The 15,433-nt window shown below is 39.2% G+C and overlaps 1 protein-coding gene and 1 long non-coding RNA gene across 4 annotated transcripts in view; one reads left to right on the top strand and one right to left on the bottom strand.

The window, feature by feature from the left end:
- Nucleotides 1–594, bottom strand: part of PEMT (phosphatidylethanolamine N-methyltransferase) — a 151,090-nt gene extending 150,496 nt beyond the window's left edge. Inside the window, exon 1 of one of the 2 annotated variants that reach the window (XM_074281592.1) lies at nucleotides 242–594. In XM_074281592.1, the coding sequence (XP_074137693.1) occupies nucleotides 242–445 (204 nt within the window). In that variant the 5' untranslated portion in view covers nucleotides 446–594. The remainder of the gene's footprint in view (nucleotides 1–241) is intronic. The other variant, XM_074281591.1, reaches the window with a different exon arrangement.
- The window catches only part of LOC141550683 (uncharacterized), a 94,363-nt gene that overhangs the window by 299 nt on the left and 78,631 nt on the right, over nucleotides 1–15,433 (top strand). Inside the window, exon 1 of one of the 2 annotated variants that reach the window (XR_012484661.1) lies at nucleotides 1,077–1,442. The exons of the other annotated variant lie outside the window; for it this stretch is intronic. This is a non-coding gene — a long non-coding RNA (uncharacterized LOC141550683). Of the gene's footprint in view, nucleotides 1–1,076; nucleotides 1,443–15,433 lie in introns of those variants that run through there. 2 annotated transcript variants of the gene reach the window in all.

Here is a 15,433-nt window from a genome sequence, read left to right as displayed (position 1 = left end):
CACATACTGCGGCTACCTGCGTTCAGAAGCCCTGACGTGCCCTTCCGACAGCTCCCCGCGGCTGGGGTTCGGCGGAGCGCCCGTGCACCTCCCAGGGCTCGCGCCTCATGCCCTTTGCACACCAGCACAGCTGCACTTGAGAAAGCGCGCACCTGTGCACTCCCGGCCCCCGCACGAGTGCAACTCCGTTCGGATACACAGGCCCACAGGGCCCGCCTCCCACCCTGGCTCCGCCCCGTACCTGGTAAATATCCACATTCCCGAAGCCTCCGCAGCAGTCGTACCCGGCTACCCGACCCATCACGGTCTCGTCTCGGGGCTTTCCCGAGCTTCCCCCCGACTCCTTCTCGCCCGCCCGTACACCCCATGGCCCCAAGGCCGCCCCCACTCGGAATTCGGGGGTCAGAAGGGTCCTCAACCCTCGCACTCCCCTAAATTTCTTCATCCATCCTCACTGGGGCTTTCCTAGTTAACCCCCGGCGCCCGGGATCTCGCTTCCCACGCTTTGCGTAGAGCCTTCTGGGAAATGTAGTCCGCTCCCTTCCCATCCTCCTTAGGCTTTCACGAGCCCAGGAGTGATTCTTGAGGAGATGGGACTACGAGTCCCAGGAATTATGAAGTGAGCTCTTCCCCACTCTCTTTTAAAGAGAACTTCAAAGGTGCGTCTCAGACGCCCGAGAGCCACCACGTGTTCTTCGGTCCCCAGGCAGCCGCGTAGGGTCTGGGTCCGTAGCCGGGACTCCCCAACCCCCGCCCATCCGCTCTCTCCACGCTCCGGAGCAGACCTTCGGGGCAGAGGCCCTTCTTTTCCTACCTGGGGTTACTGACCTGTTGTCCCTCTCTTCTGCCGGGGATGGGATTGGAAGACTGGGGTAGGGGGGAGTAGATATAAATAACTAGCGCTGCGGGAATCGAGGAGGTGGACTTTGTCCTGGAAGAGCCCCCTCCCCCACCCTCTCCACCTCCTCCTCCTCCCCCTTCCATCCTCCTCCTCCTGCGGGTGTTTGGCCTGGGGACGTGCATGCCTAGTACAAACTGTCCCAGTCCGACCCAAACTGATGACACGTACCCTCGGCTTCGGGGAGCTGATTTCTCCCCCCGCCCACCTCCAGCTCGGCCTCAGAAACTTATTCAGGGTCTTCTTTTCCCTCGGGGCCCCCGGAGCCAAACTTACAGGGTGTGCCACTCCCCCAAGTCCATTCTGAAAGAATGCCAGAATCTCCAGGGGCAACTGTCGATCAATTTCTTTGGGCTAGGAGAAAGCAGCAAAAGCATTCAGAAAACACTATTTCGCCCTGTCTGGGACGCAATGATTAGCCGCAGTGTTTGGGAGTGGGTTGCTGGAAAGATTGAATACCAGGAGGCTGACAGCTTCTTGGAGAGGGGAGTCTGAAAGAAGAGGAGGGAACTAGCAAGAGCAACTGCAAAAGGGAAAGGTTGAGGTAGGAAATTTACCTGGATTGTGATATTGCCAAGACAATCCTACATGGTGTGCGTGACCTTTTCTCTCCCTCCTAGTCTGTACAATGTGAGCTGTGGAGTGCAGGGACTTCGTTTATGTCTTGGGATCCTTATGACCCAGAGAAGCGCCTGGCACTTTGCAGATGCCATTTGATTGAATTGTTGAATTTTGGAAGTGCTCTTAGAAAATATCTGAGTATCTTCTCTCCCCCAACTAGTCGAACTCCTTGAAACCAGAGATCATTATTTTAACCTTTTTTTTTTTTTTTTGGTCTCCAATAAAGACTTAATCGATCAGTTAAGGATTCCACCTTTTCCTGCTTCCTTACCTCTGCCTCCCCGCCAGTTCCCATAGTAAGTGGACAAATGAACTTGTTATCTGACAGGCCATACATACACTGTGGATAAATTCCTGCAAACTTCAAAGCTTCTTGCTCTGTCTTTGCCCCAGCGTCAATCTTTGAACGTGATACTGAACATGGAGTAATCTCAATTGATTTCCTTGAAAAGAAGGGAGAGGAGGAAAAAATAATAACCGGCTCGAAGATATCCAAAGATTCTTAGGTTATGCTTCATACTTCTCAATAGGCAGAGATCTAGGAGGCAAAACAAAGGTTTATTATATTTGCTTCAGCAAAGGCCCAGAATTTTCACATAATTCTGGACTCCCAGAGATTTCTCAAACTTCATACAGTCTTCAGTTACATCAAGCAGATGAAGAAAAACAATACAATTTTTGGATTATAGATGCGGAAATTTACAACTACTGATTTATATTAAAGATACGTGTGTGATTTATATTTTAAAGAAAGCTGAAGAATAAAATCACATCAGATCTAGTTTATAAAAAAATATTTAACAGAGGAGTCTGAACTTTAGACTCACCAGTGAGAATCACAATTTTTTTTTTTTACTGAAGTTTCTATCTCAATCAAAAAAATAATTGCATGTCAGGAAAATCTCAATAATTAAAAGATTTTTCTGGCAATAAAAGTGATCTTGCTGGAAACAAATTAGTAATGGAGAAAAAGAAATAAAAAAACTCTTACAACACCACTATATCCTCATGTGCCAACATCATTGGAGGCCTGTGGTCACTCTTTACTTAACTTGCCTCTCCCAAGGCCCCAACCCTTGCCCCTCATTCCCTAAGGTCTGAGCCAAAGTTTTTTGATTTTTATCTCCAATTTGGGAAAGGTAAATATTAGAGATCAAACTGATGCAACCAAGTGTATCCAAGCTCCTCCCTTCCACCCACTCTTTCTCTTTGTTAAAATTTCAGTCATCATTCCTCAGAAATTTAGTGCATAAGTTGTAATGGGGTCCTAGTCATTCAAGTGAAGAAGTCTTCTTTGATCACTGCTGGGAAGGAACCTTTGTTTCTTGCACTTAACCTAAGAGCCCAACCTCCTGCCCAGTGCAGAATTCCTGCTTGAGAGCCTCAGTGATTGGATCATTTGGCCTCTGCCAAACACTTCCAGACTCAGCAGTCCTTTAAGTTGCTGAACAGCTGGAGTTCTTATAAAGTTTTTACCTTTTATCAGACTTGGAATCTGCCCTACATAACTTTCTTAGTTCTTCTTAGTTCTGCTTTCTGAAGCTACTCAAAACAAGTCACCTTTCAGCTTTGCTAGACACCTTTTTTAATATTTTCAATTTGATTCAGTTGAATTAATATTTATTAAGCATCTACTAGTTAAGAAAGGCCCAGTGTTAGGTGTTAGTAATAAAAACATAAAATAAATAACAGAGCCAGGATCAAGTACAGAATGTAAGGACATGTTTATGTTCTCAGGAGAGACAAGAAGTTTATACAAATTATGTTTGATAAAAAAGTAGGCAATGATGAAGGCAATGGAGAGATCCAAACAAAGTATACTAAGAAACTCTTCAAAAAGAATGAACACATTTAACTGGAACTCTTCCCCTCCCCCCCAAAAAAATCTTCCACAAAGGTAGTAGCATGGGACATGGGCTTTAAAGATAAGGATTCCAAAAACTGGCTTTGAAGAAATTAATTCTTTTATACAGAATTGGCATGTTGAGTTTTGGGATCAGTTAATAGTCCAGTTTGGTTAGAATCAAACATTCATGAGGAAGGAAGGAAAGTCTGTTGGAGTTGTCACAGAGGGCCTTAAATGACACATTAAGAAATTTCCATTTTATCCTAGCAGTAACAGTGTCATTAAAAGTTTCTGAGCACATGTAAGTCTAGGCCTGAAGATTATTTTGGCAAAATAGGTTAGAAGAGGGACTGGAAATAGGGGAAAAGGTCAGGAAGCTATTGTCACAGTCCAAGCAAAAAGTGACAAGGGGCTGAATTTTAAACAGTGTGAGTGAAGAGGAAAAAAGAAATGCATTTCTCTAATGAATAGAATTTGGTAACTGATTTGTTGTCAATAGAGAAAGAAAAGGAAGTTGGGAGGATGGGCAGTTTAAAAAGTTTTTTTGTTTTATTTTTTATTTTTATTTTTTGTGGGGTTTTTTTTTTTTTTGTTGTCCTTGTTGTGCCACAGTTCTCTTTTATTGTCCTGCCTCAGTTTCCCTAAATTGGTTCTGCCTCAGTTTCCCTAATTGTTCTGCCTTAGTTTTCCTAATTGGTCATGCCTCAGTTTCCTTAATTGTTCTGTCTCAATCCCCTTACTTGCAAACCCACCCCACCTCTGGTGCATTATGACTGGTATAACTCAGAGGTTATAAATTGTCAAAGTGTAAACTCAAAAAGATGGAATCTAGACTTTCTCTCTGTAGTCAGACACTTTCTTAACTCCTAGTTTGATAGAATTTATGGTCCTACCCCCCAACCCATCAGAACTGAATGAATGGTTCCTGCCAGGAGATTCCCGATTACCAGAGTTTGGACTCCACCCCCCTGCCTTTGTTTAGCTACTGTGTATAAATATGTCATGAGAACTCATGCTGGAGGCTGGATTCTTGGAGACAATAGTCTCATTCAGCCCTTGGACCAAAACATGCATCCATTTGGTCCCAGTAAGTCTATCCCTTTCAAATAAAATATTAAAAACTCTCTAATCTCTATCTTGCCTCAGTTTCTCCAGCATTACAGTTTGTTTTGGGTTTTTTTGGTTTTGAGGATGGGCAGTTTTAAGAGGAGAGTAATGAGTTCTATTTTGGATCTGAGTTTGTGATGGCAGGAGATTCTCTAGGTGATGATATGAGATTGGGCCTCAGGGGAGAATGTTAAACTAAATACATAAATTTTAAAGTCATGAAGTGGAAAGAACACTGGAGTCGGAGTTCTTCAGCTGTGTACAACTCTTCAAACCTATTGGATACTAATGACTTCAAGAGACTCAAGAAACAATAAAACAAAATCAAAAGAATGAAAACAGAAGAAAACTTGAAAGATTTCATTGGAAATAACTGATCTAGAAAATAGATTGAGGAAAGACAATTTAATAATTATTGGACTACCTGAAAGCGCAGCCCCCCCCCACTCCACCCCACCCTCCCCCCAAAAAAGTCTAGACATGACATTTAGAGCTCATTTGGGATTTTCTTGGCAAAGATATTGATGTGGTTTGCCATTTCCTTTCCAACTCACTTTACAGATCAGGAAACTGAAGCAAACATGGTTAAAGGTGACTTGCCCAGGGCCACATAGCTTAATAAGTATCTAAGGCCAGATCTGAATTCAGGAAGATGAGTTTTCCTGACTTCAGGCCTGATACTCTGCCCTCTAGCTGCCAGATTCAAGTTCCCATTCTATATCTACTACTTGTGTGTGACCTTAGGAAAGTCACTTAAAAACAGTTAGAACTGCAAAGCCAAAATGGTGGAAGAGACCCAACAACCCAGCTGAACTCTCCCAACAATTTTATTTATTCCCTCCAATTTTAAAATAACACCTCAAATTGCATTTTGGGTCGGCGGCACCAACAAAAAATCAGAGACAGATACTTTTTTTCAGCCCAAGAAAATTTAGAAGGTTCACAGAATAGGTCTTTGAATGACACTGAAGTGGGGAAGTAGTCTGGAGCATAATAAATTGTGGCAGCAGCAATGCAGACCGTGGAGGCAGCAGTTTTCTGTAGTTCTCAGCTCAGCATGGCCTGTATGGGAAGAGTCTGGCCTCCCCTGGCTTGATTCCCTCCTTGTCAGGATAAGGCCCCCCATTTTTTCCCTCAGTCTTATAGAGAGGGAGAAAGCTTTCCTGGGTCATTATGAGCTCCATGCTCAGCAAGTATTCCTTGACTGGGGAAATCCAAACTTGAAAATTCTTGCAATTTTCAGCAAAGTTCCTAAGGAACCTTTACTACCTTATCATCTTCTCTGTAACGCCAGAAGAGACAAGGTGCTATAGGATGGATTTTTGCAAAATTATATGGCTTTTGGCAAAGCTGGGACAGTCCTTTTTCATGTCACTTTTGTCTATGTTTCTGTGCAGAATGTCTGTATCATGTTTTTCTATGAGTTAGATTGTGTTACCTGGGAGGATTTTAAATGCACTCAGCAAGAAAAAGGCTTCTATGCTGGAATGCTGGGAAATTTTCTTAAGAAGTCTAACTTTTTCCTGTGGACTTTACTTCTGGACAAACTGGGGACTACAGAAACAAAGCTAATTAAATTAAAATAACATCTTAGCAGATTCTCAAAGTTTTGAGAGAAATGATTAAGATATTTAGCAATTAGTCATTTTAAGATGGCAAGAAAAATTCCTGAAACATTGGGGATAATTTCAGGAATTTACCCCATTCTAAAAGAAAAAATAACAATCAGGTAAATAGCAACTTTTTGTTAACCTTTCTTTGACCCCCATCTTGTCCAGAGTCCTTGTCTGCTCCTTTGGGAAAGCATATAGAAGGGACCCTCTCCAATCTACTCCCTGGAGTGGTCCTGAGTGTATCTCAGGTGTGGGGATTGCTAACAAGACCAATATAACCCAAGTCCCTTTGTTTCTAACTCTTCTCATCTCAGATCAGATTAATAAGAGAATGTTAAAGTACTGTAGGGAAATTCAAAATTCTGCTTCACCTGTAGAAAGAGGATCCCACACAATGTTGCCCAAATACCTCCCCAACCATCTTGGGGAAATGGAGATGGAGTGGAAGTCAGGCTTTCTGGTCAGCATTCCATGAGCTCTGGCATGGTTCTGCCTTCAGCAGGTTCTGTCCAGGAATTGCCTGGGAAGAATGCAGGTACCCCTGGCAGCACCCAGCATGGCACTCAGAGAAAGCCACTCAGCCTTTGCATTTGGGAAGCCCCCTTCTCTGTTTCAATTGTGGAAATGTATTAGCTATGAAGTTTATGGCAAATTATTTTATCTCTGCTTAGTTTTCTGATTTGTAAAGAGAAATAATAATGATTGTTGTTGTGAAGATCACATGATTGCAAAAGTGTTTAGCATAAAACATGCTATATGAATATAAACTGTTTTATTGGATATAATGTCTCTTATTTGATAACTTTATAGGTTTTTTTTAGATAAATGATTTCTATGTGTGTGTAAAATATTTTGGAAATTTGAGATATATAGAATTTTCTATTAGAGATAAAATCTCTTGGGGCATTAATTAATATTCTTTTGAGTTTTGAATTTGATTGCCTGATCATTAAGTCAGTAACCCACCATGCAAGAGAAATGCCATAAGTTACTTAGGGGAATGCCTTCCTGACCTGATAGGTAGATATCTTATCTGGATAAGTCTCTGCTCCAGATGGATGTCTTTTGACTTAGTTTCCCAGTTGCTGTTTTGTTTTGTTTTGTTTTTTGTTTGTTTGTTTGTTTGTTTGTTTTCCACCTGATTATTCCTGAGTCTGGCTATGAGGTGGAATTATTACTGCATGATTGGTTAGCAAACAGATCTAAGGATGCTTTATCCTGTCATGTATGTGCTCTCAGGCTAAAAGCTGTTTTGATGCTATTATAATCATGTCCCTGCTTTTTCCTCTTACAGCAAATTTCTACAATCAGAGCAAATGGTCAGTAGAAGCCATGAGCCCAGTACAAAATATCTCAGGGGACAAAATGGTTTTCTACTTTAGATCCTAAAGATGCTTTCCTTTGCATACCTTTGCATAAAGACTCACAATTTCTCTTTGCCCTTGAAAGAGCAAATCCGGAGAAACCTAAGCCCCCACCAATTAGCATGGGCAGTCATGTTCATAACATGGAGGTAGCTCAGAGCTTCCACGACAGCCCCCATATTTGGACATACTTGGACAGGCCCTAGCCATCCAGTGTGTGGATGATATCTGGATCTGCAGCCCCTCCAGGGAGGCTTCTCTGGCTGCAGCCACACAAACTGCTAACTTCCAGCCCCACTCCTCCCACCCAGGACTATGACGTTTCTTTGTCTAAAAAGGACCACTTATCAGTCTGTTAGTCACTCCCTGAACTTCGTGTACTTTCCTGGACATGGCTGGATTTTATATCTAACTTTAGTTGTTGCCCAGCCCCTCTGGGATTTTATTCAAGGCCCTGACATGATTCCCCTCAAATGAGGACTCTGATCAGGCCAGGGTTTTAAGACCCTGAAAGTTAAACTAATCTCTTGCCCTGGGCTTAGCCCTACCTAAACCCTTTTATACGATACATTGATGGAAGGTGGGGCCAGGTCCTAGAGGTCTCTACTCAGTCACTGGAACCCTATCCTAGACCCCTTGCTAACTTCTCAAAGAAACTGGGTGTTTTGAGGGTGACCCTCCTGCCTTAGAGCTAGCTTTCACCCTAATTGAGGAAGCCTCCCAGCTCACCTTATGCCAACCATTGGATGTTCTAGACACCCCCACCCGCCAGGTTCAGAGCATTTTTGCCTTCAGAGATTTAGAATTAGGGAAAGGACACCAGGAGGGTTCAGGCCAAGGGCAACAGGCTTGCAGATTCAGCTGCCCATTTGCCCTAACCATTCCCCAGCTCTCACACCTGCCACAATTTCACCTTAGTAACCTTTTTACTGACTGTACAGGTGGGTCAAGGGCTCGCTGTATTTATTTATTTTTTATTTATTTATTTATTTATTTATTTTTTTTTAAATTTTTTATTTTATTTTATAATTATAACATTTTTTGACAGTACATATGCATGGGTAATTTTTTACAACATTATCCCTTGCACTTACTTCTATTCAGATTTTTTCCCTTCCTCCCCCAACCCCCTCCCCCAGATGGCAAGCAGTCTTATATATGTTAAATATATTACAGTATAATTTAGATACAATATATGTGTGTAGAACCAAATTTTTTGTTGCACAGGAAGAATTGGATTCAGAAGGTAAAAATAACAGTTTACATTCATTTCCCAGTGTTCCTTTTCTGGATGTAGCTGGTTCTGTCCATCATTAATCATTTGGAATTGGATTAGTTCTTCTCTATGTTGAAGAAATCCACTTCCATCAGCATACATCCTCGTACAGTATCATTGTTGAAGTGTATAATGATCTTCTGGTTCTGCTCGTTTCACTCAGCATCAGTTGATGTAAGTCTCTCCAAGCCTCTCTGTATTTCTCCTGTTGGTCATTTCTTATAGAACAATAATATTCCATAACATTCATATACCATAGTTTACCCAACCATTCTCCAATTGATGGACATCCATTCATCTTCCAGCTTCTAGCCACTATGAAAAGGGCTGCCACAAACATTTTGGCACATACAGGACCCTTTCCCTTCTCTAGTAGTTCCTTAGGGTATAAGCCCAGTAGTGGTATGGCTGGGTCAAAGGGTATGCACATTTTGATAACTTTTTGGGCATAATTCCAGATTGCTCTCCAGAATGGTTGGATTCTTTCACAACTCCACCAACAATGCATCAGTGTCCCAGTTTTCCCACAGCCCCTCCAACATTCATCGTTATTTGTTCCTGTCATCTTAGCCAATCTGACAGGTGTGTAATGATACCTCAGAGTTGTCTTAATTTGCATTTCTCTGATCAATAGTGATTTGGAACACTCTTTCATATGAGTGGAAATAGTTTTAATTTCATCATCTGAAAATTGTCTGTTCATATCCTTTGACCATTTATCAATTGGAGAATGGCTTGATTTCTTATAAATTAAAGTCAATTCTCTGTATATTTTGGAGATGAGGCCTTTATCAGAACCTTTAACTGTAAAAATTTTTTCCCAATTTGTTACTTCCCTTCTAATCTTGTTTGCATTAGTTTTGTTTGTGCAGAAACTTTTTAATTTGGTGTAATCAAAATGTTCTATTTTGTGATCAATAATGGTCTCTAGTTCTCCCTTGGTCACAAACTCCTTCCTCCTCCACAAGTCATATGTAATATCATATGTAATGGTGATAAACTAGAACCTTTCCCTGTAAGATCAGGAGTGAAACAAGGTTGCCCACTATCACCATTACTATTCAATATAGTACTAGAAACTCTAGCCTTGGCAATAAGAGCCGAGAAAGAGATCCAAGGAATTAGAGTAGGAAATGAAGAAATCAAATTGTCACTTTTCGCAGATGACATGATGGTATACTTAGAGAACCCCAAAGACTCTGCTAAAAAGCTATTAGAAATAATTCAGAATTTTAGCAAAGTCGCAGGATACAAAATAAATCCACATAAATCCTCAGGATTTTTATACATTACCAACACAATCCAACAGCAAGAGATACAAAGAGAAATTCCATTCAAAATAACAGTCGATAGTATCAAATATTTGGGAATATATCTACCAAAGGAGAGTCAGGAATTATATGAGCAAAATTACAAAACACTTGCCACAAAAATAAAGTCAGATTTAAATAATTGGAAAGACATTCAATGTTCTTGGATAGGCCGAGCGAATATAATAAAGATGACAATACTCCCCAAACTAATCTATTTATTTAGTGCTATACCAATCAGACTCCCAAGAAACTATTTTAATGACCTAGAAAAAATAACAACAAAATTCATATGGAAGAATAAAAGGTCGAGAATTGCAAGGGAACTAATGAAAAAAAAGTCAGAGGAAGGTGGTCTAAGTGTACCTGATTTAAAGCTATATTATAAAGCAACAGTCACCAAAACCATTTGGTATTGGCTAAGAAATAGACTAGTTGATCAGTGGCATAGGTTAGGTTCACAGGACAAGATAATGAATAAAAATAGCAATCTAATCTTTGACAAACCCAAAGATCCCAAATTTTGGGATAAGAATTCATTATTTGACAAAAACTGCTGGGAAAACTGGAAATTAGTATGGCAGAAACTAGGTATGGACCCACATTTAACACCACATACTAAGATTAGATCAAAATGGGTCCAAGATTTAGGCATAAAGAACGAAATCATAAATAGATTGGAGGAACATGGGATGGTTTACCTCTCGGACTTGTGGAGGAGGAAGGAGTTCGCTGTATTTATGATTATGAACCATCTCTGGAAATAACTGTAGGATATCCATTCCAAAATTATTCTGGCAAACTCATTCATGATGCTTTTACATCACCTTCCTTGAAGCTTCTTTATAACCTCCTGAGAACTAACATTTTTATTGCTAGATTTGTTTCCTCCAGACTCCAAACTATGAACTTTCAACTATTTGTTTATCCTGAATACCATTGGCTAACTGATTCTGATACTAAGCATCCTCTGGATGCTGCCACCATCTTCGGTTGCATGCATCTCCTTCCTCAATCTGGACCCCACTAGGCAGGGAAAGCTCCATGCCCTTTATCAGCATGGAGCAGCTCCGGATGAGATCTCCATCCCTTTGTCCCAAATGAATTGAAGTCCCAAACTGCTTGAAGGGAGAAGTGATGGAATATAGATTCCCCCTCATTAATTTTAAGGTCCCCTGCCTGTAGTAGGATGCTTCTGTTCTAATAATCTGTCAGTGATTATAAAATCTTGGAATCTGTGATCCCCCAACCTTGGAGTACTATTGTTCTGGCAATCTGTCTGCCAATGATTATAAACTCCTCTGGCCTAGGAATATAATAATTTTTCCTTTAGACTTTAGGGAAGATAGATTAGTGATCCTGAGACTCTCTGATCTTAAAATACTATTTGTCTGACAATCTTGTATATCAAAGATTCTAAAGTCTTCTGGCCTTAGGATAATCCTAGATTTGCTGATCAGTAATAATCAAATTCCTGAGACCACTCCTTAATTCTACTTCTAGGCCATAAAATTAGCACATTAGTGACACAAAGAAGTAGTTAAATTTGTCTTTTTGCTCTAGTTCTTTGCTAAATTGCTAAATTCTTTGAGAATTTAGCCCAATTCAACTTTGCCCCTTGACTTGGAGATGGTTTCAAGCCTGCAAATTCTTTTGAGACACCTCATGATACTAGTCTGTGACCTCCACCATTTTGGAGTTCCTTCCCAATTTCAACTATTTTAGATTCAGTGGGTAAAAGAGAATTTGAAAAAAAAAAAAAACCCACTGATGACCTCCTAAAAGAGATCCCAAAATGAGAACATTATAACCAATTTTCAGAGCTCCTAGTTCAGGGAGAAAATATTGCAAATAGTCAGAAAGAAACAATTCAAATATTGTAGAATTACAGTAGGGTAACAAAAGACTTAGATATTTCCATATCAAGGAAACCAAGGTCTTAGAATACAATATTCCAGAAGGCAAAGAAACTGGAGGAACAATCAAGACTAACCAGAAAAGCTGAGTGTAATCCATAGGGAGAAAATAATTTTTTTCCTTGTTTAATAGATACTTTTTTAAAAAATTAATTTTATAATTATAATATTTTTGACAGTACATATGCATAGGTAATTTTTTACAACATTATCCCTTGTACTCCCCTTCTGTTCCAAATTTTCTCCTCCTTCCCTCCACCTCCTCCCCTAGATGGCAGGCATTCCCATACATATTAAATATGTTATAGTATATCCTAGATATAATATATATGTGCAAAACCAAATTTTGTTGTTGTTGTTGTTGTTGCTGCAAAGGAAGAATTGGATTTAGAAGGTAAAAATAACCTGGGAAGAAAAACAAAAAATGCAAATAGTTTACACTCGTTTCCCAGTGTTCCTTCTCTGGGTGTAGCTGATTCTGTCCATCACTGATCAATTGGAATTGGATTAGATCTCCACTATGTTGAAGATATCCACTTCCATCAGAATACATCCTCATAAAATATTGTTGTTGAAGTGTATAATGATCTCCTAGTTCTGCTCATTTCACTCAGCATCAGTTGATGTAAGTCTCTCCAAGCCTCTCTGTATTCCTCCTGTTGGTTATTTCTTACAGAACAATAATATTCCATAACATTCACATACCATAATTTACCCAACCATTCTCCAGTTGATGGGCATTCATTCGTTTTCCAGTTTCTAGCCACTACAAAAAAGGGCTGCCACAAACATTTTTGGCCCATACAGGTCTCTTTCCCTTCTTTAGTATTTCCTTGGGATGTAAGCCCACTGCTGGATCAAAGGGTATGTGCAGTTTGATAACTTTTGGGGCATAGTTCCAAATTGCTCTCCAGAATGGCTGGATTCTTTCACAACTCCACCAACAATGTATCGGTGTCCCAGTTTTCCCACAGCCCCTCCAACATTCATCATTATTTGCTCCTGCCATCTTAGCCAATCTGACAGGTGTGTAGTGGTATCTCAGAGTTGTCTTAATTTACATTTCTTTGATCAATAGTGATTTGGAACACTCTTTCATATGAGTGGAAATAGTTTCAATTTCATCATCTGAAAATTGTCTGTTCATATCTTTTGACCATTTATCAATTGGAGAATGGCTTAATTTCTTATAAATTAGAGTCAATTCTTGCTGTATATTTTGGAGATGAGGCCTTTATCAGAACCTTTAACTGTAAAAATGTTTTCCCAATTTATTATTTCCCTTCTAATATTGTTTGCATTAGTTTTGTTTGTGCAAAAGCTTTTAAATTTGATGTAATCAAAATTTTCTATTTTGTGATCGATAATGATCTCTAGTTCTCCTTTGGTCACAAATTCCTTCCTCCTCCACAAGTCTGAGAGGTAAACTATCCTATGTTCCTTTAATTTATTTATGATCTCATTCTTTATGTCTAAATCATGGACCCATTTTGATCTTATCTTAGTATGTGGTGTTAAGTGTGGGTCCATGCCTAGTTTCTGACATACTAATTTCTATTTTTCCCAGTAGTTTTTGTCAAATAATGAATTCTTATCCCAAAAGTTGAGATCTTTGGGTTTGTCAAACACTAGATTGATATTTTTATTCACTATCTTGTCCTGTGAACCTAACCTATTCCACTGATCAACTAGTCTATTTCTTAGCCAATACCAAATGGTTTTGGTGACTGCTGCTTTATAATATAGTTCTAGATCAGGTACAGCTAGGCCACCTTCATTTGATTTTTTTTTTTCATTAATTCTCTTGAAACTCTCAACCTTTTGTTCTTCCATATGAATTTTGTTGTTAGTTTTTCTAGGTCGTTAAAATAGTTTCTTGGGAGTCTGATTGGTATAGCACTAAATAAATAGATTAGTTTAAGGAGTATTGTCATCTTGATTATATTCGCTGGGCCTATCCAAGAGCACTTAATGTCTTTCCAATTATTTAAATCTGAGTTTATTTTTGTGGCAAGTGATTTGTAATCTTGCTCATATAATTCCTGGCTTTCCTTTGGTAGATATATTCCCAAATATTTTATACTATCGACCGTTATTTTGAATGGAATTTCTCTTTGTATCTCTTGCTGTTGGATTGTGTTGGTAATGTATAAAAATGCTGAGGATTTATGTGGATTTATTTTGTATCCTGCAAGTTTGCTAAAGTTATGAATTATTTCTTTTTTTTTCCCCCCTGAGGCTGGGGTTAAGTGATTTGCCCAGGGTCACACAGCTAGGAAGTGTTAAGTGTCTGAGACCAGATTTGAACTCAGGTCCTCCTGAATTCAGGGCTGGTGCTCTATCCATTGCACCACCTAGCTGCCCCTATGAATTATTTCTAATAGCTTTTTAGCAGAGTCTTTGGGGTTCTCTAAATATACCATCTGCAAATAGTGATAATTTGATTTCCTCATTACCTACTCTAATTCCTTGAATCTCTTTCTCGGCTCTTATTGCCAAGGCTAGCATTTCTAGTACAATATTGAATAGTAATGGTGATAGTGGCAACTTTGTTTCACTCCTGATCTTACTGGGAAAGGTTCCAGTTTATCGCCATTACATATGATGTTTACTGATGGTTTTAAATATATGCTCCTGATTATTTTAAGGAATAGTCCATTTATTACTATACTTTCACGTGTTTTTAGTAGGAATGGATGTTGGATTTTATCAAATGCTTTTTCTACATCTATTGAGATGATCATATGGTTTTTGCTAATTTGGTTATTGATATAGTCGATTATGCTAATAGTTTTCCTAATATTGAGCCAGCCCTGCATTCCTGGTATAAATCCCACTTGGTCATAGTGTATTATCCTGGGAATGATTTTCTGTAGTCTTTTTGCTAATATTTTATTTAAGATTTTAGCATCAATATTCATTAGGGAGAGTGGTCTATAGTTTTCTTTCTCTGTTTTCAGCCTACCTGGTTTAGGTATCAGTACCATGTCTGTGTCATAAAAGGAATTTGGTAGGACTCCTTCAATTCCTATTTTTTCAAATAGTTTATATAGCATTGGAGTTAGAGAAAATAATTATTTAATGAAATAGAAGAGTTTCAAACATTTCTGATGAAAAGACTAGAACTGAATAGAAAAGTTGACTTTCAAACACAAGACTCAAGAGAAGTATAAAAAAGATAAATTTGAAAGAGAAATCATAAGGGACTTAAACACAGTTAAATTATTGACATTCCTATATAGGAAGATTTTACATGTTAACTCTTTAAAACTTATTATTAAAATAATTATTACTAGTACAGTTAGAAAGAGTCTACATAGGCAAAGGATATGGGTATGTGTTGAAGGGTACAGAGGTAAGAGAGATGCACTTGGAGAAGAGAAAGGGAGAGAATTTTCTCATATAAAAGATGTGTACCAAGAACTTTTATAATAGAGGGAAAATGTATATATACATTCAGGTAGAGAAATCTATCTTATCCA

This window comes from Sminthopsis crassicaudata, chromosome 1 (assembly GCF_048593235.1).
Source record: "Sminthopsis crassicaudata isolate SCR6 chromosome 1, ASM4859323v1, whole genome shotgun sequence".
NCBI lineage: Eukaryota > Metazoa > Chordata > Mammalia > Dasyuromorphia > Dasyuridae > Sminthopsis > Sminthopsis crassicaudata.
This window is presented reverse-complemented; position numbering and strand designations above follow the sequence as displayed.